The sequence below is a fragment of the Squalius cephalus genome (assembly GCF_949319135.1).
Source record: "Squalius cephalus genome assembly, chromosome: 13".
Lineage (NCBI taxonomy): Eukaryota > Metazoa > Chordata > Actinopteri > Cypriniformes > Leuciscidae > Squalius > Squalius cephalus.
The window spans coordinates 23,999,526-24,027,125 of record NC_137134.1 but is presented as its reverse complement, the minus strand read 5'-3'; the positions used below and the strand labels follow the sequence as shown (position 1 = coordinate 24,027,125).

Here is a 27,600-nt window from a genome sequence, read left to right as displayed (position 1 = left end):
ATCCTAATAGCAATCAATAAGTTTAACTGGTCTCGTATACATATTGTCTGTGGAAGGCGTAGGACCATAAAGTGTTCGTCCAATCATTGTAATCGGACCGAATGCAATGATTGGACGAACATTTTATGGCCCTACCTGCCTGTCAACGCATTTCCATACCTCCGCGCAGACATCACACGTCATCAGCACGTCTCATGTAATGAAGAATTAGACAGACGTCAGTCGCTGAGCACCGCAAACGAAACAGCAGTCACCTTTTAGTTCCTCCTGAACCAAAACAAGCTTATGCTGTGTTTACGCCATAATTTAGAAGAGATGGAAACCCCTGACATTATACTCGGAGCGTGACTCGAATTTATACGTTTCAATGGCAACACTGCCAACACTGAAATGAATCTGCAACAGTCAGGTGGTACAGCTCTAAGTTGTTTATGTTCATTATTAATGTTATGTGCTTTGAGACATGAGGAGGTTTAACGCCGTCTCTGGAGACGCTTTTGTTTGCTCCCCGCTGTGCGCGGTCATGTGTTTTGAAGGAGACGTCTTTGGAGACGCTCTGAAGGGAGGATGGGAAAGCTAGCTCGCTATTGCTAACCTCTCCGAAAATAGCCTACCCTACCTTTAATGTATAAAAAAGCAAAAACGTAAAATGTGACATATTTAGGCCTAAAAAGAATTAATTATGAGAAATATGAACTATTAAAAAGATTAAACGGCATTCAAAAGGCAAAACAGCTTTCTATTGCTGGTCAATGCAACGATTTGACATGACATCATGCGTGGGAAAACATTTCACCCTCAGGCGAAATTCCAGATCACGTGGATTCCTATTGAAATGACTTGATTTCACCAGGCAAAAATTAGCCGTACAACGGTAGATCTGACTGCACCTTATAGCCACAATGTAGGTCTACTTGTGAAAAAAATGTAAAACATAGAATTAGACACCAAGTATAGGAGGACAGCAAATTGTTTTATTAAAATAATATCCTGTTTTTTCCTCACAGATGAAGAATCAATTAAAGGAGCGAACAAAAGCACAAGGACATAAAAACAAATCAATAACCGTCCGTTTCAGATGAACATTAATAGATCCATTAAAAGAGCTGCACAGTTGAACAAACACGCCTATCGGAGCAATACTTAACACTCCGTGTGCTATACAGGGAACAAGCACAAATAGATCTTTAGCAGCTAAATATGGAGCATGTACACTCTGGGTGGAGAAGACAGTATCCATCTGTGCTTCCGACTAGCAAAAATACTTCCTGCATGCTTGCCAGAACACTTCCTGATTGACGCGGCAAGCCTGGACAAGTCGACTGGACCTTAAAACAGCTCGGTTCGTTTTTAGCGTTCGTACGTGAGAAACGGATTAACTCTGATGAAACGGTCAGTCAAGCATTTCAAAACGTGACCATATCTGTTTATTAAACAGAACCTTTATGTTGGGAATAGCAACAATTCAGGGAAAACTTTGTAAGCAGCTAAAATGCGTGTCTTAAAATTAGTATCGTCAGATTACATGTTTTTGATGGTAATCTAGAATTAGCTGCGTCACAGGGATTCAACTCGAGTTCTTCATGACATGCATGCAGGTAATGTAGATTTTCACGGGAATGACATCGAGAGATTGAGGCTTTCAGTCAACTCTACGACCATTGGCTAGTGTCTACACGTAAACCTGCTGTTATTGATAAATTAAATCTAGCACATCTAATGATGGCGAACATCATCTGAGTCTCGGGAACAGTCTTATGAACAGGATCATGCTGATGAACGTGAAGGAGACCAAGATCAGCATCAGCCACAGGAACCAGTTGACGGATTTCTTGGCGTGCTGTTCCAGGCGATCCGACTCGGTCTTCAGCTTCTCGAAGTTCATGTCGGCCTGACGCATGGACTGAGTGAGGGTCTAAAAAGGAGGAGAACATTTTACAGTGTGTTCAATGCTATAGGAGATTCAACTTTTAGGCTATTTTAAGAATGGCAAGGGATAGTTCACCCACATTTACTCACCCTCAAGTTATTCCAAACCTGTGTGAGTTTTTTTTCTTCTGTTGAACTCAAAAGAAGATATTTTGAAGAATGTTGGTAACCAGTTGACGGACACAATTCTATTGTATTTTATTTCCTACTATGGAAGTCAATGGCTACCAACATTCTTCAAAATATCTTCTTTTGTGTTCAACAGGAGAAAGAAACTCTTACAGGTTTGGAACAACTTGAGGGTGAATAAATGACAGAATTTACATTTTTGGGTGAACTATCCCTTTAAAATCCTCAACAGTGAGTGTAAAATTACACTAATATGCTGCTGCCCTCTAGTGGACACACAACAAATATTCCACGAATGACCTCTTCAAACTGCTGCTGTACATTTTATACATGGTCTTTATTACGGTGACTTTCTTTAAAACAATCAATGGCATATAATAATAATAATAAGCTTGAATATGTTGATTTAAAAAAAATCCGGAATTGAAAAACATGAAGTTGGAGATATGGAGACACTTTCCCAATATATAAATATATAAATAATTATATAAATTATATATATATATATATATATATATATTACACATACACACACTTATTTTTCTATACATAAATTGAAACTGTAAAAAAAAAAAAATATATATATATATATATTTATATAAAAATATATATACTTCTATTATTGAATCATGCTTTTTTTCTTTCATTCTTTTGAGCTGGTAATAATTAGCTGGGAGATAAGAAAAACGTGAGACCTGGTTGTCCTGCTTTATGATGTTCTGAGCCGCGAGCGAGTTGTTCTTCAGGTTGCGAGCGAGGTTCAGCATGTCATCGGCCAGTTTCTCCTGGAGATTGTTATGATGCTGTAGGATAGCATCCAGCTCTGTCGCCGACTGTCGCTCGTCTACAGGAAAACTCCTGAGAAATGAGGAGAAATTAACCCAGTGCCATAGATACCGACGACATCCACGCGTTCAATAGAAAATCAAATGACAGCATAACCTACTTTCTGTGTCTGAGATCCGTCTCCAGTGAACCTAACCATGAAGAATGAAGAAAAATGCATAATCAATATCTGTAATTTACTTTCTTAAAATGTAGCATTTAAATTAAAATACAAAACACAGCTTACCGGAATTTGACACACCCTGCTAAGAAGAGGAAAGAGAAGAGTCAGTACAAATATACATTTTACACTGTAAAAAAGTGCAAAAGAAAACGCTTATTTTCTTATTAAGTATTTTTGTCTTAAGTAAATTCCTAGGATGTAATATTGTGAAGACCAGGGTTATTACCGTTAACAAACTATTTTAAAAATCATCGCTATTTATAAAATAAACATTAAAAGAAAGAGAATATAGAAAACAATTAGTTTAACTTAAGGTACTAAAATAAATAAAACTAAAATAAAAGTTAATCATAATGGTAATTCATTTTATTCTAAAATAACAGTTAAGACTTGTTTTTTGACAATATTGTTGCTTGTTTTATGCAAAAGTGCCATCAAATTGATTAATCGTAATTAATCATATCTAACATAAAAGTTTGTAAATGTGTGTGTGTATATATATATATATACTCCATGAATATATAAAAAGTGCATTTGTAGTGTAAAGAGGTAAGAGTCATACGGTGCTCATTAGTTCCTTCCTCATTTCTTCAGCACATCTCGCTTTACTCTGTATGTGCACCGTCCTACTGGCCGGCGTTCTCTCGCTGGATATCGTAGGCGTCCGTCCAGGAGCCAGAAACTGATTCGCTAAAGACTTCTCTGCTGGAGACGGCTAAAAGCAAACAAAACATTTATTTACCGTACTATGATTAACATGATGCATTTTCTGCCTATTGTCATTGATCACGCAGTGAACAAATAATATAATGACTGACCAGTTTGTCTGCCTCTAAGAGACCCTTCAGGAAGTCCACCTTGCGGTTGTAGTCCGTCAGTATTTCCGGTGTTGGTTTGCTGGGAGAATCAGAAATAAATATGAGTCAGTAATGTTTGTAGTATATATCACAGTCTGAGATGTTTCACAAATATAGGAGAACAACTACTAGCTGTCATCACCTTGAGGTTCATGTAAACATTGACATAAACATTTTCACACAATAAATGTTGAAATGGTTTATAATTATTTCACTCATTGCTATGATTTGTGACACATTATTGCCTGTAATGTTATATAAACATACCTTGAACTCTTTTTAAGGGCTACAAGCATCTCCTCCAGAGCACCAACATACTTGAAAAGACAAAAAAATACACTGTTAAATATGATTTTTCTTCTAAAAATGCTCAAAATATTGCATTGAGATACTAAGAAATGAACTATTTCTAGCGTATGTTCCATTAATACGAATGCTTGTATTGTTTATGACACGTAATTCATATATAAATGGGGCTGGTACTATTGCTTTGCTGTTTTCATGCAGAAAATTCTCTTGTGTAAAATAAAAAAAATACTTCAAACGCAGATAATTAAACGTAAATGTAATGTTGTTATGAATTACCTTCTCTAGTCTCCATTCTGTCTCGCCTCTTTTCTCTGAAGCCAGAGATTCACAGCGCGATAACAACCTGATGAAATTGATCTCTAGTCTGGACGTGGCCATATTTAACATTCAAAGCGGAAGTCGCGCGAGTTTTACATACAAGGCGGAACTGAGCGACAAATGAAGAGTCCTTCTAGGTGACGCAGGAAAGCTTGGTAAGAACTCAAATACGTTAGCGCGTAGTAATTTACGGCAAATTAAAAGTTATTTGATGCAATATCTATTGCAAATGTCAACAGTAAGAAAACAACAAGGATAAAAATGAACTTGCATCATTTCAGTGAGCCATGAGGTTTATTTTATATTTTCTAAAGATCAACCAGAGCCCGTCTATATATGAGACATTCTCTGGATCAACTGAGGGTTAAGTCTGACGTCAAGCGTCCATAGCTATTTTTTTACAGTCTATGGTCCATAGACGCAAGCGTCTTCAGACCACGTGGAAAAAATTACGTTACGAGCCTGAATATAAAAGTACACCGTCAGTTTTGTAAACTTTATTATTCCGAATTACATTATGCCTCCTTTCTATTAGGCTTTCTGTAAACGAACTTGATCTGTTAATGAAGTAACTTATAGACTAAGGCTGTGAAAAAATGTAAAAGGTAGCCTACATCTATTGTAAAATGTTATGATATTTAACAACTTGTGAATGTTTTCTTTTTTTTTCTTTTCTATTGGAGTTAACATACTTTGGTGCCTCTTTTTATGTAATGCTTAGTTCTATAATTAAAAAAAAAAAAGCAAACAACAAACGGTACTAATATAAGTAGCCTACACTATCAGGTTGTGTCTGAAAGCTGTGGAAAAAGTTGATCAAGAACTTACATTTACACACAAACTGACCACCAACTGCAAAATTCAAATGCCTTTTTACAATTTTTTTTTTTTTTTTTTTTTTTAGCTCAACTGTCATGGGCTCCCTGCATCCGAAAGCTTAGGCAGCTGAATTGCCTCCCCGCCCTAAATCTGAAAATAATGGTCTCATAAATTTTGTTTTAGAATGGACCAGCCAATGCACATGCAGTCATAAGCACGCATCTCAGAACACAGACTGTTTTTTGCAAGTGGAGCTTCTAACGGCCTACGCAGTGGTGCAAAAAGAGTTCACAGAGTTCATAAGCAGCATACGGCCATAGCAAGGCCTTCAGAAAGTTTCGAAAATGCCTCCGTGGCCACGATAGGAGGAGCTGCAGGGGACGCCGCCTCCTCGAGCAAAATGCAGAGGTGTGTGCGGCCCAAACACTGGAACCCCCAACCCCCCCACCCACCAAAATTTTGGGCAATTTTGAACATAAAAGGCTAAAAGTTCTTGAATTTTTTAGTGCATGTCTGTGTGAGTGCAAGTTGTTGTAGCTCCGCCCTCTGCGCCGGGAGCAGCAGCTCATTTGCATTTAAAGGGACCGACAAAAAAATGGTGCGTTTTTTTGCTCACCCTCAAAAAGTGACACTTTTAACATGCTATATAAAATATCTGTGGGGTGTTTTGAGCTAAAACTTCACATAAACACTTATTTTCAAAGACATCAAAGACTTATTTTACATCTTTTGAAAAGGGCATTATACCACCCCTTTCACAAATTCACAAAACGTCTAGCAAGGATCATCATGTCAATGAGTGCTTTGAGTGAGTCATTAAGTCCAGCCCAGAAGAAGATAATGAGCGAACAGTCAGGAAAATGGGTCTAATAGGCTAGGTCCAAAAACTCCTGGGTGTGATCCTCAATGGAACAATTCCCCTGACAGAGGAGAAGGAGACAAGCTGGTCTGGCGTTCTGAAACACGGGGTGCTTCAGGAATGACGGAGAGTATAAACCCTTACAGAACAAAAATATATGGGAATATACTGCAAAATATAATGCGATATATTACATAATACATTTCCATATATGGGAAATAACATTTCAATATACTGCAATATATGCATTGACCATGGTATGGCTATATTAATACATATAAAATATTTATAAATGAAGACAAAAAAAACATTACATGTAATATTCACAAAGTTTTATCCTTTATTGTGTACATATATTGCACATACATGTTCCCATATAAATGTGAATGTATGTTCACATATACACACACATTCACGGAACGAGTTACAACAGATTTCTAGTTCCCAGCATGCTTTGCTTCTGACTGTTAAAGGAGAGCAAATGTTATAAGCCTGTGTTATTTGATGTGTTTTGATTGTTGACGGTTGACGATTGGCCGAATAACATTAAGACTATAATTACTTTTTTTTTTTAAAGTAATGGCTGTGCACTCCTCAGCACATTGATAGTCTTTTGGTTAAATACGTTAGTGCATGCAGGTGTGCTTGTGCTTTTGTTAACTAGCTTGAAAATATGGAACATTTATAAATTAAATAATTATAGAATATAAGAAATATATTAAATTATCTATTTCTCTATATATGTGTGTGTTTATAATGCATGAGTAAATATATCTGCAATATATTACACATGCAGTACCAGATCTGATCACATATACATATATTATGAAGTGTATTACTGAATATTTATTGTCACATATTTTTCAATATATGAAAATCGGCAATTCCTTATGTATTATTCAATATATTGTAATATATCAACACAATATATTATTTGGGAAATATATTTTCTTTTCGTAAGGGAATACAACACAAAAATTGTTATTAACAAACATAAATCAGTAAATCCAGACATGGGCCAAGGCAGGAAAATAAAACTGAAGAGTAAATCCAAACATGGGGAATGCAGACGAAAACAGAACTGAAAACAAACCAAGGAAAACACCAGACACTGAACAAGGAAAACACTGGGGTATCAATGCACAGGATAAAGAGAGGCTAACTAGGAACAGGTGAGGGTAATCAATACTGACCGATTTGCCTCCGTACCTTCGAGTATCAAAAAATCTCTTGTCGTTTGGTACCAAATTTCGATACCTAAGCGGTTTATCTCGTCAACGTCAGTGAGCCAATCAGCATGCAGCATGATTGACTGTGGGCAGAGCCATTGCGAGCCATCAAGGAAAAACACTAGTTTACGCCGCTTACGCCCAGAGAGCGTGTCACAAATTAAACACATCAAACTCTATTGCAAGAGTCTTTTTTTGTTGTTGAAAAAAATCAAGAAGTGCTAAGTTGATAGACTTTTATTCATGCTTAAAAGCAGAAAGTGATTGAACTAAAGCTGTTTTTCAGTTTTGTTTGTGTCTCTTTATTTGGTCTGGAAAGTAACTGATCATCTTTAAAAAGAACTTGATGTATCTCCAGGAAATGACGCAAACATGATCTACTCCCATTTCCAAAAAAACAAAAGTGTGGTCAGTGTAAGTGTAAATTTAATCATTTCTTCCATTTTATTTAGTATTTTCTGAAGCTCAGCAGAAGCACTTCCTCTAAGAGAAGTTACACACATCTTCAATCTCCTCACAAGTTCAACCTGAACACGTTCAACAAGATCACAGAATGAAGACTCTGCTGCTTTCACTCCTCTGTAAGTTTATTTCTTGCCTGATTCAATGTGATCCTGTCATGATCAGATAATCTGAATGTTGTGTTTTCTGTTTGTTCAGGTGTGTTTGTGTGTTCTCAACACACAGAAGGTGTAACTGATCAACAGGTGACTTTAGGACAGAGTGTGACTTTAGCTTGTGAGTTTAGATTAAAAGCTGTTATTTGGTTTGTGATAAAACCATCAGTTCGTCCAGTGATGATACTGCGTACGTTTGGATCGGATAAGCCTGAATATTATGACAAAAAATTCCACAACAAATATACAGAGGGAAGCAGGAGCCAATTAATTATCAATACTGTCACTGAAGATGATTTAGGAACTTATTACTGTATAAGACCAGGCTTTGATTTAGCGATCAGTGACGGTATTAGACTGGACACCACTGGTAAGCGTTAAACTGCAATTACAATGAGATCTTTATTATTATTGTTGTTATTTTAAATACTTTTTTGCACTACAATTATTCAAACAACAAATGATACTTTGATACTTTGCTTTTTTAAAGATGTATCTCAAGAGGGCGGTGCTGGTCCCAAACTGTTCACCACTGTTGGTCAGTTGGAAAAAAATATATAACGGAGATATATTATTATTGTTATATAATCATAATTATGTTTCTAATAATAATAATAATGTTATTTATTCAAAGTTATTTTGCAATCTAAATGGCAAGGATGCATGACAAAAAGTTGAATAATTATCCAAACTATCCAAATTATCTGTAAAAGATAAAACATTCCTCAAAAACACAGAAGCCCCCCAAGGTCCAGATGAACCAGAGCAAAAAAATCCCCCACAAGATAAGAGAGCAAATCAGATCCTGATTGTCGTGTTCACCCTGCTGGTGCTTGTGCTGTTTGCTGCAGTGATAGGTGAGTACAATTATTATTCTTTTTTTAAATCACAATATATCTAAATCAGGAAAATTACCTTTAAACTTAAGCTTATTTGACATATTTATAAATGATATGAAATACTTAAATATATATTTATAATATATTGATATTATTATATTACAATCAATTTGATAAAAAACAAACTATTTTATGTAAGTTTGGCTGTATTACATTTGTCAATTCATTTTGACATCATTTAATCAGAGAATATTTTGCGGTTTTAGGTTTATTAATTATGAACCGTAAACAGTCTAGGAAAATTCCTAGATATGTAAATTTTCAGCAGGTAAGACATGTCTTTTTGCTGTTTATATTAATAATTCAGTTCAGTTCAGTTATAAATGGGAATTAGCAGCTAATGATGATTTTTTCTTATCATTCGTTTAGATTTCAGACAGAAGAATAACGCCCATTCAGACCAACGGCACTGTTGTTCCTCAGAATCCACTGACCGATCATGAATATCTAGTGCTGCCATACTCTGAGTCTACATATGAAAGATTGATTTCTGTTTGATTCTAATGATCAGAATTGTGTGCTGATTTTAACATTAAAATGTCGATCAAGTTTGAAAGCTTTTGAATATATCAACTTTGTAATGTTTTTGATTGTTTATGTCTCTTTCTGAGTTGCTATTAATTGAGTGAAATGGGATGTAGTGAATGTTACTTTTAAAAGTAATGCGTTACAATATTGCGTAACTCCCTAAAAAAGTAACTAACTGCGTAGTAATGTAATGTGTTGCGTTAATTTTGGGTTACTTTTTCTCACCTGCTGGGCTTGCTTGTTTGTTTTCTAATAACAAAAATAAATGAATAAATAAAAGTTACATTTTTGGCTAATGTAAAAGCTCTTTCATACCAAAAGTGATATGAATAAGCCTCAGGCCGAAGTAAATGCAGATTCACGGCTATACAGAACATACTTTTTTAGCGGTTGTGGAGTAATTATTCAAATTAAGTATCTAGAGTATGCGATTTCAGACCTCTTACTGTTCTTCTGCAATAAAAACAAAAAAATGAAACACATATGTGACTCACAAGTCATTTTTGCTCATTAGTATGGTTAAATTGGATCAAATGTCAGCTGCAAAGACATTGGTTAATAAAGTGAGATTAAATACAAGAAGTATATTTGTGCAATTTAACATTTAATTATTGCAGGTTTGCATAATATTCTAAGTTTGAATTTAACTGTTTTGATTTATTTTGAGGAATACTGAATCTTTGTGCAATTGAGATGAATAAATGCATGTCTAGAACTACAATAACCATCATGTATACACTTATTTTTAAGTGGCACTCCTGGTCCAGACTATGTTGCCTGGTCCTCCAAATCCTGATTGCTCATGTGAAAATGAAACTCTTGCAATGGTAATCGTAACCTCATAATGATCTAAAAAAATGTAAAATGGCAAAAATAACAATTCTGTCATCCCTCAGCCTTGTGTTGACATAAAACCACATGACTATCTTTCTTTAAACACAAAAAGAGAAGTGTGATGAATTTTTAATAGATAAGATAGTAAACTATCTAACTATGTTTCTAACATCTAAATCTTACTTCCCTTTTGGGCCTAACATTTTAACACTTTGAAATAATGTACTAAGATGTTCTGTTCTTTGCCTATTTGTGTTATGGAAAATTCTCTTCATGCTAATCATGACAAAATCAAAAATATACTGTCTGTATTATGTCATGATATATTGAGTAATCAGATGAACTCTTAACCCATACAATGTTTTTTGATGATTCAAGATATTTTTGCTTATGCCAGTAACAGAGGGTAAAAAGGGGGGGCTTGCTTATCCAATTGAATCATATTGCTAGAAGGTGACTGTTAGTCACGATTATTTTGTTGTCTGTCTTTATCCTATAAATCCTGATGTATTCTTCTTTTTCGGTGAGATTCTCTGACAATTACTCGAGTAGGATACTCTCCTGGCCGTGATTAAAGCATTTAAGGACATTTGCTGAAATCTGTCTGTTTATTATTGTTTATTTTTATTCTACAAGTTAGAGTATAGAATTAGACCACTCAGCCGACGTCGATGTGTAGCGCTAGAGTTTATAGGAAACTAACGTCGACTGTAGACTTTCGGGGACGTCGATTGTAGACGAGACCCTGGTAGAATAGAAGAAAAATCTACCACAGAAGTTAAGATAGTGATATAAATAGATAATTTGCTGTTATTGTCATTCACTTCTGCATTTATGTTCCGCAAAATAAATAAATAATGTATTAATTATACACAAGCCAAATCAAATCCATTGTAAACAATAGACTTATTACAGTAGACTTATGACTGCCACCTTAAATCATGATCACCGTAACAACGTGCTGAGTTGGCATTCGACCCGCACTTTTTATTTGTAAACAAAAAAATAGATTTTTGCACGAACCGCTGACACGGACGGACATGGACAAGAGAACCAATAAAAAAACTCCATTAAGGTGATTTTCAGTGTATTGTTAGCCTCAAACTTATCGTACGCGAATGAATTAACTATTGAACTATTAGCATAGTTTCAGCACATGGTTATTAGCACGGGCGCTCTGCGATTAGCGCGCCAGCCCGCCATGTTGGACAAAACATTGAACAGTTAGAGATGAGCATGTGGTTAATATCCCAGCATTGTTGTATCATCAATTTAATATGGTTATTTGGTTGTAAAGGGTAAATATTAGTGAAAATGTTATACAGTATATGGTTTCATTGCTTATGTGTACATTCTAGAAATCTTCATTCTATTCGTAAAGATTTAAGTGTCACTGTGACCATTGTAAATGCCACACAGGTCTTTTGGGGGCCAGGGCATGTGAACTGTACAGAGAGTGTTCGTAAATAGTCTGTTGATCGTACTTTCTTACTTTTCTAGTGTGAATGGAAAGCATTTGAAGTCACTTGTTTATAGCTACTAGTCATTACTATGCAAAGAAATGTACATGTGTTGATAATGTAATGTAATGTGCTGAGCTAATGTAATGTTCTGAGCTGTTGTAATGTGTGTCTTTATTAATTAATTCAGAGTAAATACGATGATATCACTGCTTTCTACATATACTAGAGAGTCACATTATATTTTTCACGAGAACTAACATATAGGCCTAAATGACTTACTCAGTGACACCCTACCCTAGTTATCTCAGAAAGTATTTTAGTATAGTCTTATGCCAGAAGGTAACTTATAGCGATATCCACACGTCATGATGACGTGCAGATTTTCTATATTATATAAAAAATCTGCAGTAAGATTGTTTTCTACGAATCTGAGCAGAAGTGCTGATGCAGAAATTAAGAAGAAAAAGGAAACCCATCCCTTGAAAAAGAACTTGAACTGACCGACTACTGTCTATTATTGCTAATATTGTCTATTAGTATTTAAGATCTGTGTTGGTGAAACTGTATTTGGAAAGTGTAAACATCAAGTGACTCACATCGGCCGGCTGAACGATTTACACTGCAAACTGACAAAAAGTTATTATCATTCTTGTTTGTTACATCCAGATATTTTCAAATGACCAATAATTTCTGTCACTACATCCCATGATTTTAGCAACTCAGAGAGAGACAAACAGTCAGAAACATTACAAAGATGATTTATTTTGAAAGATAAATTCAAAATTAAAAAAAAATTGACGTTTTTTTCCATGAACAGACCAGAGCAAATTATGTTTTAAAGTCATTGAGAGTTCAATGATTACATTTAATGTTAAAATCAGCACACAATTCTGATCATTAGAATTAAACAGCAATCAATCTGTCAGTATGTTGATATTTCATATTCAGATATGGCAGCACTTCTAGATATTCATGATCGGTCAGTGGATTCTGAGGAGGAACAACAGTGCCGTTGGTCTGAATGGACGTTATTCTTCTGTCACGCTCATGAAACTTCACGTCAGACCTCTAATGAATAAAAACATACATTATAACATACATTATAAAAAACTGCTAAATGAATTTTGAAATGAAAATTGCAGTTTAAAACTTACCGGTGTCCAGTCTCATACCGTCACTGATCTGTAGAGCCCAGCCTGGTTTAATACAGTAATAAGTTCCTAAATCATCTTCAGTGACATTATTGATAATTAATTGGCTCCTGCTTCCCTCTGTATATTTGTTGCGGAAATTTTCATCGTAATAGTCAGCCTCTTCAGATCCAAACGTTCGCAGTATCATCACTGGACGAACTGATGGTTTTATCACAAACCAAATAGCAGCTTTACATTTAAACTCACAAGCTAAAGTCACACTCTGTCCTAAAGTCACCTGTTGATCAGTTACACCTTCTGTGAGTTGAGAACACACAAACACACCTGAACAAACAGAAAACACAACATTCAGATTATCTGATCATGACAGGATCACACTGAATCACACAAAATGACATGAAATAAACTTACAGAGGAGTGAAAGCAGCAGAGTCTTCATTCTTTGATCTTGTTGAATGTGTTCAGGTTGAACTTGTGTGGAGATTGAAGATGTGTGTAACTTTATAGCATCTTTTAGAGGAAGTGTTTCTGCCGAGCTTAAGAAAATACTAAATGAATCAACGCTGATGATGCATCAAACTTTTCACCCCGGCTCTTAATGCAATGTTTCCTTCTGGAGCATCAGTGAATGTTTTCAACCTTCGGTAATAGTTGTGTATGACTCCCTTTATTATCCTCAGTGTGAAAATATGGACAGTTCAGTCTAAGCCATATTTCCTTGTAGGGAAAGTGATGCAATTCATTTCCAATAAGTAGTGTCTGGAAATAAAGGATTTGGGTGATTCATTTACCCTAAACAATTATGTAACCTGGGGTGTGTTTCCCAAAAGCATTGTTAGCCAATACGGTCACAATTACAATTGTCAGGAGCAGTGAAGAAAATAAAGCTGGATCTAAATGCAGTAGTCCTTTATTTCCAAACTTAAAACTCAACACAACAGGATTCTCTGGATCAAAACACGAATGGAACAACCAACTTTACACGGCGAATACCAAACAAAGACTGACAGAATGCAAGCTCATATCAAACCAATCAAAGCAAAGATTAACATTAACAGTTGTTCAACTTAATCAACAATGAAAACAAACTAAAGAACACAGACAGGCAAAATCAAGACTAAAACACAAACAAACCAAACATAACACTGACAGATATCACAAACGTAAGTATTAAAAATTCAGTCATTTTCCATCATTTTGACAAAAGAAAACCCCAGACAAACAAGAAAGCACATATACACTGTAAAAAGTGGTAAAACTTGCATTCAGTTAAAGAGCAATTCTTTTTATTTAACCCATAAGTATTTGTTTTGCTGGTATAAATAATATTTTTTGGATTTGAATAAAACCATTTAATTTAGATGTTACCATTTTCATCCAAACTGAAAAAAGCACAATTTGTTGATTTTAGGGATGACTATAAGCAATTTTAAAGGAAAGAAACCAAATGTGCCAAAAATGCTCAGCACATGAAAAAAAAATGAAGTAAAATTTGGGTCTATATTTCAAATCAAGCTCATGTGGAGGTTACATAATTGTTTAAGATAAATGAACCACCCAAATCCTTTATTTACAGAACTACAGGATAGTTGTGTCATCATTTACTCACCCGGTGTTGTTCTTATGCCGTATGCCCCTCTTTAACAAAACTTTTAAATTCTCAGTGCAATTCAGTGGATGCATGTCTACGCGACGCGCTCATTGACCAATGGCCAAGGTCAAGATTTTCATTAAAAAATAGATACAATTTCATATTGCATACTCTGTGATAATTCTGTGATACTTTTGCATCTTTCTTTCTTCAGTCGAAAAGAAATTAAAGTTTTTGATGAAAATATTCCAGGATTTTTCTCCATATTGTGGACTTCAACGGTTATCAATGGGCTGAAGGTCTAAATTGCAGTTTCAATTCAGCTTCAAAGATCTCTACACGATCCCAGCCGAGGAATAAGGGCCTTATCCAGCCACACCATCTGTCATTTTCTAAAAAAAATCAACATTTATATACTTTAACCACAAATGCTCGTCTTGCATGTCCACGACTTCACGCATTACGAAATCATGTTGAAAGGTCACGCGTGACGTAGGTGGACGTACTGACCTAACGTTTACAAAGCGAACATGCAAAGACTAAGTCAAACGAATTCCAAGATTCTAAAAACAAAATGTTCAATGATTAAAAAGAATATTATACGGACAAATGTTCATGAGTTATTGTGATTTTTTGGGAGGGTGGGGTAAACAAACAAAAAATGAAAATAAACTTGATACTAATACTGTAAGTGAAAATACAGTAATAATACTGTAAACATTTTACAGTAAATGATTGGCATCCAGCTGCCAGTAAGTTACTTTAACATTTACAGCAATCTTTTAACAGTGTGCATTGAAACTGCAAATTTGGACCTTTAAACCCTTGGACCCCATTGAGGTCCACTATATGGAGAAAAATCCTGGAATGTTTTCCTCAAAAACCTTCTTTTCGGCTGAATAAAGAAAGACATGAATACCTTGGATGATGTGGGGGTAAATTATCAGAAAATTTTCATTCTGAAGTGATATAAATATTTAAAGGCCCCTTACTGTAAATTCTTCAGTTCCAGTTAAACCTCGTCTTCTTTAGGGAGAGGGTTTCTTTGTACTTCTTAAGTTCTACACTGGCACAGCAGACTCTGATCGTTTTATACGTCATAATGAAATTTGTCACATTTTTAGCAATAATAGGTGAGATTTCAAGAATCTACATCTGTAATATATAAAATAACATATAAAAGACTTTATTTAAAGGGGTCATATAATGCCATTTTTGTACAAGCTAATATGATTCTTTAGGGTCTAAATTAAAAGTTTGTAATATACTTGAATTAAAAATTCTCATTAGTATTGTAAGAAAACACTAATTTTACCTGGTAAAAAACAGCTCTGTTTTCAGCACGCCGTTTAAGTGCATGTGTCTTTAAATGATAATGAGCTTTGCTTACCCCACCCCTCTGTTCTGTGCATACACAATAACCATAACGCGTTGTTCATTATAAACGTTGGATTATGAATTATATTGAGAACGTCGTACATAGAAAACATGCCGTATAATGTACCCTGAGTGTAAACATCCGCATTCATCGTGAAGCGTGCTAGCGATTTGCAAAGATTAATATAAATATTAATATAAAGGTTAATAAAACGTTACACTCACTTCTTCTTCTGGAGGTGCAGCAGGAACACGAATAGTTGGTACCGATCCTTTTTTCAGGAGCAGGTTTTTAGCAAAACCAGCTTATACTGACCTCATTTATAAAGCAGTCTGGTGTGTGAAATGATTCGCGCAAACATGAAAGCATTGACATTGATCGTGGGGAATATTCCCTTTGAAAACAAACTCAGCCACTGCGTCTTCAGCGGTTCGGATTTAGGAACATCAACATGACTGCTGTGTTCCTTATTACACCCAAGAACAGAACACCACAATCGCTTAGATGCCATTCTGCTCATTGACAGTGCTCCAGGCAGCGTATCAACAATGACGCGCGGACTATGATTGACAGCTCGCTCATGTAAGGCCCGATATATTGGTCCAATGCCGGTTCGCCAATACACGGGGAAGGTTATCACGTGTTCTGTCCTCACTCATGCAAAGTATTGGTTGGTTAAATTTGCAATACATTAATCATATATATTTACTCGTTATTTCATCTGACTCCATAAATGAAAGGTTTTAATAATATCTGTGCCTCACTAAAAGTGAGCGAATGTTTGATTATTCTTTTTAACCATTAAATGAACAATGTCAAAATCAGTTAGAATAATCGCATGTAACAATTTAATATTTCAGATATCAGAGATCAATTGACCTTTCGCCGGCCCCTCCCCCAAAACGGCCATTGTCCAATCACACATCATAGCAACCGTTACTATGTGAGGAGGTCCGACAAGCATTGACTCCAAGCAAGATGGTGAAGCGGTGCGCCCACGTTGTTTGTAAATCGGACACTAGAGATTGTCTGGAGGAGTTGTGTTCTTTCCATTCCTAAAGCCGAAAACACAACGTGAGCGGTGCCTACAATGGATAAGACAGTGTGGATGGCCCCACTCCCAGTTAAATGTGTCGAACATTACGAAGCATAAATACGTCTGCTGGCTGTGGTATCGATGGCTACTTAAAGTTTTTTTTTGTTTGTTTGTTTTTTTCTGATCTGAAAAACTATCCTATCTGTAACTCAAAAAACATAATATTGTCTGATCCGTTGCCCCACTAATTTATATTATGGTCTGAACCGCGATTTTTGTGATCCTTTAACGTTACCCCCCTAATAAATATTATGGTAAGTGCATTATGAAAGACAATCAATGAAAGTTATTTAGATGCAAATTAAGGCTATGTCTGGTTAAACAGTTATTGTGTGATTTTCGTTTATTGTGCTTTGTCAACTTGAAGCATGAATTTGAGAAAGAAAATCATTTTTGGAAGAAAATGCACCACATACTTTTGTCAATGATACATAGCTAAAAGATTGTAAAAGCTTTCAGTTCACCCTGCCTAATTGTAGTTGAAAAGTCAAATTAAGCTTGATTAATGATATACTGTGACTGATAAAATAAACTACAGCATCAAGAATATAACGTTAACTCCCATGTGTTTTGCAACGGTAGTCATAGTGTTATGCGAAAAAACACACATAAGAAATTATTGCTGACAGCACTTTTATTTTCAGAGACAGTTTTTTCTTTCACACAAAAACACAACAGTGAGTGTCTTTCAATGCTTTTTAAACACTTGTTTCCTTGTTCTTTGTCATATCACAAATGATGTGTATGAACACCGGTAAGCATTAGCCTCGATAGAGACGTAGATAGTAGTCGTGTCTCCTTCATTGCGTATTTTTATATTTTGAATATATCCCTCCACTGCATACTGTAACCCCTTTTGCCTCGATCTGGAGGATATCGCGGAGGTATTGCTCCAAAAAAGGTCACTGACACGCACGGGTATACCTCTTCCTGTCATGGCAATCTGTCGCGCTGGTCGTGTTTGACCATTTGTTTGTCGGACGTAGCAACAGTAACTAAGGGGGGCGGGGCTCGGCGAAAGGCTAATTCCACAATCAATTCAAATATCTAGAACATGGTTATACATTGGTTACACCAAATAATCTTACCCAGCTTGTACCTGAGATTCATGTCCAGCAAAGAAGAGCCCCAGAGAGAGGGAGAACACCTTCCTTTATCCTCTTTGACCAGGTGACATGGGGGATGGGGGAGACCACCCTCAAATGGCTTCTATCCAACAAAAGGGGGTTGGCCTTATCTGGCCTTATCTCTGAACCAGTTTTCTCTAAACTTCTATAAACCTTATTTCCTTTTATTTTATCTATCTGGATATGAGATATCTGTACCACTCACTTTGAGACATTTCAAATGACACCAAAAACATAACAGTCAATGATAACCATTCACATTAAACCATGTTCTTGTGTGAGTTCTTAGTTGTTTCTGAGAGGAAGTCAGGTTGTATGGGGGAGGTCGAATGTTAATTAGCCAGCAGGGCCCTTTTGTATCATAGACCAGGCCTTAACCAGTATTTTCAGTCTTACACTCACGAGCAAGGGCGGGTCTGTGTTGAAACGCTGCTGTCAATCAACAATTGTGGGAGGGGCGTCCGACCGTGTGACGTCACATGGTCGAACGGCTTGATTTGAGAGAGGGGAAAACATATAAGAAGATTAAAAAAAAAAAACACTGGATGGATTTTTATAATTTTATGATGGTTGTGTACAGGCACTGCCAACACACATTTCAGTACAATCAACTTGTAAAAGTGCATGTACCATTATATTATTGCTGGTCCTTTAGGTCTATTGCAGATCTGAAACCGCTTTACCACAGAAATGAGGATGAGGTAAAACACATCTCAAATTCAATCAACTGAATGAGTTAACATGATGAAAAATCTTTCTACAGACATTAGAAACTCATTTAAGTTTTTTTTTAAACCATTCTGTGGTTTTCTGAAGTGGATTTCCGTCTGTCCCACCCAACCAACAAAACTTTTGTTCCTTTTCAAAAACCGAAGACAAAACCATGACAAACATGATCAAGAGTAAACCCTCTCATACAGTCTAATAGAAGTATATTCTGCTAAATAATGAGCGTAAAATATTCTTAGCTTGACTGTTGTTTGTTTCAGATTGACTGATGTTTGTCAACTAAACATGAATGTAATGTAAAGCAATGTTGAAAAGTGTATGTGTGTGTGTTAATATCCAGAGTTTATTAACATATTTCAGTGTCAATAAAAAGGCCTCTACTGTGCGCCGTGCTGTAGGGCTGAACGATACATCGAATTTTCATCGTCATCGCGATATGAACTCGCGCGATGAACACATCGCAACAGACAGCCTGACACGATGAATAATGCCTGGTTCAGATTACAAGATTTTTGTGTCTGTTACGATAGTCACGGTGTCAGATTACACGATTTTGACTCCTAAAATCTTGTCGTGTCGTGGACAGTGTCAGACTACACGTTGTTTTCCGACCAGTCATCGCCTCCCGTCACACGCACACATTCACTCGCAAACATTCACGTGCGCGCACACACACACACACACACACACACACCCACCGTCCCTCGCTCACTCACTCGCGCTCACTCACTCACTCTCTTACACACACACACACTCGCTCACTCGCAAACGAATAAACGTTTGACCTAACACGCAAAGAACCTATTAAAGCAGACATGGGAGCAGTATAGCTAACATTCACATTTGAATATTTATCGCAAGTCATATCGTCATCGCAATATTAAACAATGTTATCGCACATCGCAGCTTTTCCTCATATCGTGCAGCCCTACCGTGCTGCACACTTGACTGGTAAAACTGGACGTGTGTAATGCTGAGTGCTGCAGTGAGTCTTCTGGTTTTTAGGTGTGTTTTTCGTGTCTTCATTTTCTCACTCCATTCATCCGCTCTGAGTGTGTTTTCACCACAGCTGTGGGTTAGTCGGCTTCAACTCTGGTCTGGTTTATATGTTAAGTTTGTGTGTAAAAACGTCAACGCCTGTGCCTTTTCTATCTTTGTCTTCGTCTCTGATCTACTTCATCGCTATTAAGTGTGTTTGCTGGTGTCCTATTTTTATTCTGCATTAACACTTCTGCTAAGATTTATAGTAAAATATTTTACTGCATATAAATTAAACACTTACAGAATGAGGACGGCGCAGCTTTTATTCTTCTGTAAGTTTAAGTTACTCAATGTACTTTCACTGTGATCTTCACATGACTGGATAGTTTTGAGGTTGAAGGTATTGTGTGTTTTACTGTGTGTGTTTTATCTTCACAGCTCTGCTGGTGTGTCAGACTACACAGAGTTTAATAGATAAACGGGTGAATTTAGGGGAAAACGTGACTTTAGACTGTCAGATTGATGTAAAAGAGATTTATTGGGTTTTCCAGAAACTGACAGATTCTCCAGTGTTGATACTGCGGACTTTCACATCAGATTCTACATCAGTTCAATTCTTTGGCGAAAGATTAAAAGACAAATATTCATCACTAACTTTGAGCCGGTTATTTATTAGAAACATTACTATGAATGAATTAGGAATATATTATTGTGTAAAATCAAACCCTCTACAGCTCAGCAATGGCATCAGACTTTACATCACTGGTAAGCATTTATAAATCACATTTACAACTGACATATAACATGCATATATTTGTAACTATAAAATATCTAAAAAAATAATTATTATCTATGTTTCTGCAATAACCTAAATGTATGCGCTTAAATATCACTCTATCAGAGGTTTTTAATCATATTTGGCATTAAAAACACAAAACTGATAAAAATGTTTCTATTCAAACAGAATCTTCACAAGATCACAATCGAACAGAAAACGAAAATCAGCCACAACCAACATCTAAGATCGACAATATTATGATGACGGTTGCATCATTCATATTGAACATTGTTCTGATTATCGCAATAATAGGTGAGATTTCTGTACAAAAAGTAGTATAAAAAAACATGATAACATGTTCAAAATGAATCTGCCCACTTAGGCTATTTATAGTCATTTAAATTAAGTTTAGTCTATTCCTTTATAAATAGTTTCTATGAAATGTACTCAAGTACTGTTTTATAATGTATGGCTTTAGGTCTCTTAATACTCAAACTTAAGAAGCCCACAAAAAGTCGACAACATCACCTGAATGTCGAATCAGTGCAGCTCGAGGACTTTAACGCCGCACAGGTAAGACTTACATTGCTATATGATTCACTTGACATTTTAGTTCATGGAAGACATTTTTTCCAAAATTTCCAGCTAAAAATGCAAAAAAGGTCTGCACTCTAAAAGAGTTTTATTGTAAACAGGAGATAAAAAACATAAAAACACACCAACAATATTAAGATGAGGAACTGGAGCAGCTTTACAGCACAAATGATGAAGAGGTAAAACACATCTATAATTCAATCAGTCAAATCATCTTCATTTATATAGCGCTTTATTTAATTCAGCTTTCTTTATCATTGAAAAACTAAATTCTACATGGACATTAGCAGCTAATTATTATTATTATTTTTTCATTATTATTCTGTAGTTTTCTGAAGTGGAGTTTCGTCTGTCCCATTCGATCAACAACACTTTTGGAAAAAAGCCTAGACAAGCATGATCAAGAGTGAATCCTCTCATACAGTCTAACAGAAATATATTCTGACAAATAATGAGTAAAATATAAGTAGGTTGACTGATGTTATTGCTTGTTTACTTAAAGGAACACGCCGACTTTATGGGACTTTAGCTTATTCACCGTATCCCCCAGAGTTAGATAAGTCCATGCATACCTTTTTCATCTCCGTGCGTGCTGTAACTCTGTCTGACGCACCCACCGCTAGCCTAGATTAGCACAAAGACTGGAGGTAAACGGCTCCAGCTAGCATACTGCCTAGAGCCCTGCACGGGAAAAAAAATCCAGCCCTAACCGAGACCTGGCCCATGGTGTTCAAGCCCTAATCCGGCCCCAGCCCGAAAACGTCTGCAATTTTTCAGCCCGAACCAAGACCAACATCAATATCACTTAAAGCTCTCTCTAACGCGTGCTGTCTCTGCTAGATGCACACCATAGATACATACACTAGATGTCGCCTGGGCTACGGCAGTTCATTGGAACGAATGCGTCAATAGAGCCGCCATCTTGGAACAGGGGACAAGCGTCGCACTGTTTTTTTACATTAAAAGGTTTGAGTACAATCGGTAAAAAATCAAAAGTTAGGAACAACACAGCACAACACAGCCAAAAGTGGGTATTGGGGATCAACTCCTGCATATTGTACATTTTAAACACAAGGGTTATTTCAAATAATATCTAAAGAGTAGGCCTACAGCACATTCACAGTTCATTTTCTGTGGAGAATCACAGTTCATTTTCTTCCTCCAAGCAGAGAAATGTACACTTAACTTATAAAAAAAACAACTTGACTACTACCATCCACAGAGTAAATGTAATCCCAGGCTGTCTGGTTTAGATTTCGTTCGTGTGAACATCCATACGCAGCACAAAAGTCCGGCATCATCCATGAATTCGAAGTACAGGCGGAGATAGCAGCGTTACCTAGCTACTTCCTATGACAAGACCCCTGTTCCAAGATGGCGGCGGTTTTGACGCATGTTTAGAACCCCAATGCGACATCTAGTGTATATATCTATGGACGCACACACATACGCACACGCTACTAGGTAAAATTTTATTATAGGCCTCAAACATAACTACCACCACCGACAAATATGCCCACAAATATTAATACAGACTGTCCATTACAGAGAAGCATAAGCATGCAGTAGAGAATATTATAGCAAATGTGATCCAGCAGTAAATAAAGATTTACGGCCTACCTTTTTTTGATGTCAAGTAACTTTACTGAAGAACAACGTTTCAAAGAACTCTTCGCCAACTGGCTAACTTTAAATAATAATAAAAATATAATAAAGAAAAAAAAAATCCGTTGAACTGAGTAGGCTCATTCACTGCTTATTCGCGAGTGTTGTGAAGAAAAAGAATAGCATCCACTGTTGAAGGCTTCAAGCTCATTGTTTGTTGTGGTAATCAAATCAAAGCTCTTTCAAAATGCAGCTTTTCCTGAAGTATTGGGAACTTTTAGTAACTCCCCATGCTCCAACTTCTCCCTGATGCTCTGCATGGTCAACTGTCACCTAATGCATTGCACGAAGCACTGCTACTTGGGTGGAGTGATTTGCTCGCAGCGCCTGAGAAGGCCCGTGGTGAGGAGCAGAGAGTTCGCTCAGAGTTGGAGTAAATCACTCCGCCCAAGTAGCAGTGCTTCGTCTTCTCAGAATATAGTTCCCAGTATGTAAACGGTTAGAAGATGTCTGTGTCTCACGTGACCTTGTTATTCGTACACGCTGTGACAATACAAATCACAACATGTAAATAGGAAAATGTTGGCGTTATTTTGTCACTTATTGGGAGCAGTATGCTAGCTGGAGCCGTTTACCTCCAGTGTTTGTGCTAAGCTAGGCTAGCGGTGGGTGCATCAGACAGAGTTACGGCACGCACGGAGATGAAAAAGGTAACGTTATGTATGGACTTATCTAACTCTGGGGGATACGGTGAATAAGCTAAAGTCCCAAAAAGTCAGCGTGTTCCTTTAAACATGAATAATGCACATTTCAGCATTGTTTCTCTTTGTTTGTTTTTTTCTTGATAAGTAAATTCTTAGGAATTCAATTTATGTAATAAGTTGTTTTTTATTTTATTTATAATTTTTTTTTGAAGAGTTTTTTAATGTGAACTCACAATGATGGAAAATGTCAAAAGTAAAGCCAAATATGTATAGGCTTAGAGTATGTACAGGCCTGGAGCCTTTGCTTCATTGACGTGTTGGCCTCAGATCAAAATGTATTAGCACACAGAAAAGTGTTACATTTTTTATTTTCAGTAATATAATACTATTATAATAAATACATGAGTATGCATTGAAGTATTAGTTCATGACATGTAATCGTCTAAATAGTACAATATTATTAGCTTGTTGATTGTTGTTTGTTTAAGATTGACTGATGTTTGTTTTCCTAAACATGTATATAATGCAAAATTCTCAATATTTTTTTCAGCACAGCGTTTCTTTGCTTTTGTCTTGATAATTTCTTAGAAATGAAATATAAATACAAGTTCTATATGTAGCTTTTGAACACATGCAAACATGAGAGAACCAACGATATATTAATAACTGATTATGCTGTAGCCATTGTATGTTTTTTTCTTGTAAGCTTTTTGTTTTTCTATGTATTTTATCTTGAATCTTTAAATAAAACCTGTAGCTTGCCTTTTTTGACAAATAATTAAATACCTTAACCAAGTTTAGTGTTTTGTTCTTCCCTCATATTAAAAATATTTAAAAAATATCAAATGTTCTCATATATCATATTGTCACTGTTCAAGGGCCATAAACAAAATCCCCTTCCGTACATGACTTTTGGGTTTATTAACATATTTCAGTGTCAATAAATAGGCCTTCTACTGTAAATAAAACTGGACGTGTGTAATGCTGAGTGCTGCAGTGAGTCTTCTGGTTTTTAGGTGTGTTTTTCGTGTCTTCATTTTCTCACTGCATTCATCCGCTCTGAGTGTGTTTTCACCACAGCTGTGGGTTAGTCGGCTTCAACTCTGGTCTGGTTTATATGTTAAGTTTGTGTGTAGAAACGTCAACGCCTGTGCCTTTTCTATCTTTGTCTTCGTCTCTGATCTACTTCATCACTATTAAGTGTGTTTGCTGGTGTCCTGTTTTTATTCTGCATTAACACTTCTGCTCAGATTTATAGTAAAATATTTTACTGCATATGAATTAAACACTTACAGAATGAGGACGGCGCAGCTTTTATTCTTCTGTAAGTTTAAGTTACTCAATGTACTTTCACTGTGATCTTCACATGACTGGATAGTTTTGGTTGAAGGTATTGTGTGTTTTACTGTGTGTGTTTTATCTTCACAGTTCTGCTGGTGTGTCAAACTACAGAGAGTTTAGATAAACGGGTGAATTTAGGGGAAAACGTGACTTTAGACTGTCAGATTGATGTAAAAGAGATTTATTGGGTTTTCCAGAAACTGACAGATTCTCCAGTGCTGATAATGCGGACTTTCACATCACATTATACATCATCTCAATTCTATGATGAAAGATTGAAAGACAAATATTCATCACTAACTTTGAGCCGGTTATTTATTAGTAACATTACTATTGATGAATTAGGAATATATTATTGTGTAAAAGCAGCCGGAACTCTACAGCTCAGCAATGGCACCAGACTTTACTTCACTGGTAAGTGTATAAAATTATCTTTGATCTGTTGTTATATCAATAAATTATCTAAAATCATGCACATTATGTATCAAATTTGTATTTCTACCTTTATTTCTATCAGGTCTGTGTAATATTGAAGCATGTTTGATGTTTAAACACACAAAACTCTGGTATTTTCTGTTCTTAACAGAAGCTGCTCAAGATGAGAATCAGACAGAAGTGAACAATAACTCACAAAGTCCGAATATACAACAAACTCTGATGATTTTGTACTTCATACCGAGCATTGTGATGTTTATGGCAATAATATGTGAGATTTAAGGGTTATATGTATCAAATAAAAATAATCTATAATATAAAATATCTTTCTTTATGTTACATTTCCTTAGTGATGAACTGTACAATGTTTAATCAGAAATGCTGCTGGTATTTTAGGTCTACTGCAGATCAAACTTCAAGTGTGTAAGAAAACACACCAACAATATCAAGATGAGGAACTGGAGCAGCTTTACGGCACAAATGATGAAGAGGTAAAACACATCTATAATTCAGCTTTCTTTATCACAGAAAAACTCAATTCTACATACATTAGCAGCTAATTATTTTATTGTTTTTTTAATTATTCTGTAGTTTTCTGAAGTGGAGTTTCGTCTGTCCCATTCGACCAACAACACTTTTGGAAAAAAGCCTAGACAAGCATGATCAAGAGTGAATCCTCTCATACAGTCTAACAGAAATATATTCTGACAAATAATGAGTAAAATATTATTAGCTTGATTGTTGTGTGTTTTAGGTTGACTTATGTTATAGATTGTTTACTTAAACATGAATGTAATGCAAAATCTGAAATAGGTCTATATTTTCACTGCTTCTCTTTGGTCTTGCCTTGATAAGTAAATTATTTTAAAAAATACATTTCTGTCTAATAAGTGGTTTTTTATTATTTTATGTAAACTCACAATGATGGAAAATGGCAAAAAGCAAACCCAAGTAAGTATGTAGCTAGTGGCCTAAGATCATAATGTATTATAGGCTGCACACAAAAGTATTGGTTAAATTTTTACTTACCTTAACGGATTAGTTCAGCTTAAAAAAAAAAAAAAAATCCTAATTCACATTTCCCTCATGTTGATACAAACAGATGCAATGAAATCCAGGCAGACAAGCTATGATTATGTCAAAGATCAAATCTGAATAAGCAATACCACATTTATTAAGTAAAAATGTAAAATTATAGAGATAAACAAATGAATCAACTAGGCTACATAATAGTTTATAATAAATTCCAAAGTACTGTACCTAACACATAAAGATTGTGAAGATCAGAGTAGGAAGGACAAAGGAAGTAAGACATTTGCAGAATGAAAAAAGAGAGGCATAAGTGAAGAGCAAAATAAGAGCAACGAATATAGGCTATACAGGAAACTTACATCCTCTTAAACGTATGTTTTAGTCTGATAAGAAAAGGTCAAACAGACTGTCATAGTGTAACGGCTAGGTCTGCATGACTGGTCAAATGTCAAAGATAGATGAAACAGATAGGCTATACGAGGTGTTGTTTTGACACCTTTAAGATCTTTAAAAGAATATTGCAGATCTAATTATCTCATGTCTGCAGAGATGGAGTCAGACATATTCTGATACAAAGATACATCACCTAATCAATTCTGATTGAGAATACACACACTCGATCTTACAGCACATCAAAACAATCAAACATATCAGAGCATATGCCATATAGTAGAAAATATAGGCTATAAATGATTATGGAAATAATAACATGTAAAAGATTAATAATCTATAAAGAATATAATTAATAAAATACATTAATCAAAAGAATAAATTGAATACAAATAATTTCGCATAGCCACTACACTACAAACCGTACATGCATTTCTTCCGTCCAGCACAAAAGCTGTTAGTGACAAACAGTCTCAAAGTGAAATCTAGACTCACGCGTCTACCGTGCGAGGCTCTCGTCCTCCTCTATAGCTGCCACTTTAATTCTTCTATAAGTTTTCTTGACTTTCTTAATATATTATGTTTATAATTGCTCCATCTCTGCATGTTTAGCATTGTCTAGGAACGGCGCCATCTACCTGCTGGTACAAGTATCACAGTCTGACGCGCTGAGGTAAACCACTCTAAATAGTTGAACATAGCCTACCTTAGTCAATACTACATTGTATATTATTATTTAGTTATGGACAAAGAAGTTTTAAGGTGTGTTGGGATCAAATATAGCTTTATCTGGTACGTGACAATAGGCCTATTTAATTTAAACAAAGTCCCTCAAACTTGCACGGACGTACATTTTGGGGTAGGCT

At 35.8% G+C, this 27,600-nt stretch overlaps 2 protein-coding genes across 5 annotated transcripts in view; one reads left to right on the top strand and one right to left on the bottom strand.

Moving 5' to 3' along the window:
- Nucleotides 1-9,959, top strand: part of LOC307169254 (uncharacterized protein) — a 32,661-nt gene extending 22,702 nt beyond the window's left edge. Inside the window, exons 1-7 of one of the 3 annotated variants that reach the window (XM_079889786.1) lie at nt 4,650-4,706; nt 7,911-8,039; nt 8,119-8,445; nt 8,566-8,613; nt 8,813-8,932; nt 9,181-9,242; nt 9,344-9,959. In XM_079889786.1, coding sequence (XP_079745912.1) covers nt 8,012-8,039; nt 8,119-8,445; nt 8,566-8,613; nt 8,813-8,932; nt 9,181-9,242; nt 9,344-9,472 — 714 coding nt within the window. In that variant the 5' untranslated portion in view covers nt 4,650-4,706; nt 7,911-8,011 and the 3' untranslated portion in view covers nt 9,473-9,959. Of the gene's footprint in view, nt 1-4,649; nt 4,707-7,910; nt 8,040-8,118; nt 8,446-8,565; nt 8,614-8,812; nt 8,933-9,180; nt 9,243-9,343 lie in introns of those variants that run through there. The other 2 variants (XM_079889788.1, XM_079889787.1) reach the window with 2 other exon arrangements.
- Nucleotides 957-4,909, bottom strand: use1 (unconventional SNARE in the ER 1 homolog). Of its 2 annotated transcripts, none has more exons than XM_079889785.1 (8): nt 4,510-4,909; nt 4,192-4,241; nt 3,886-3,964; nt 3,630-3,782; nt 3,131-3,146; nt 3,005-3,035; nt 2,754-2,916; nt 957-1,915 (listed from the first exon to the last, which is right to left on the bottom strand). In XM_079889785.1, exons 1-8 carry the CDS (start codon nt 4,618-4,620, stop codon nt 1,733-1,735), a joined length of 786 nt encoding a protein of 261 aa, XP_079745911.1. In that variant the 5' UTR covers nt 4,621-4,909; the 3' UTR covers nt 957-1,732. The 2 variants fall into 2 exon arrangements, with proteins under 2 accessions (XP_079745911.1, XP_079745910.1); XM_079889784.1 differs by having other exon boundaries at nt 3,131-3,149; nt 4,510-4,648.
- Nucleotides 9,960-27,600: the final 17,641 nt, after the last annotated feature.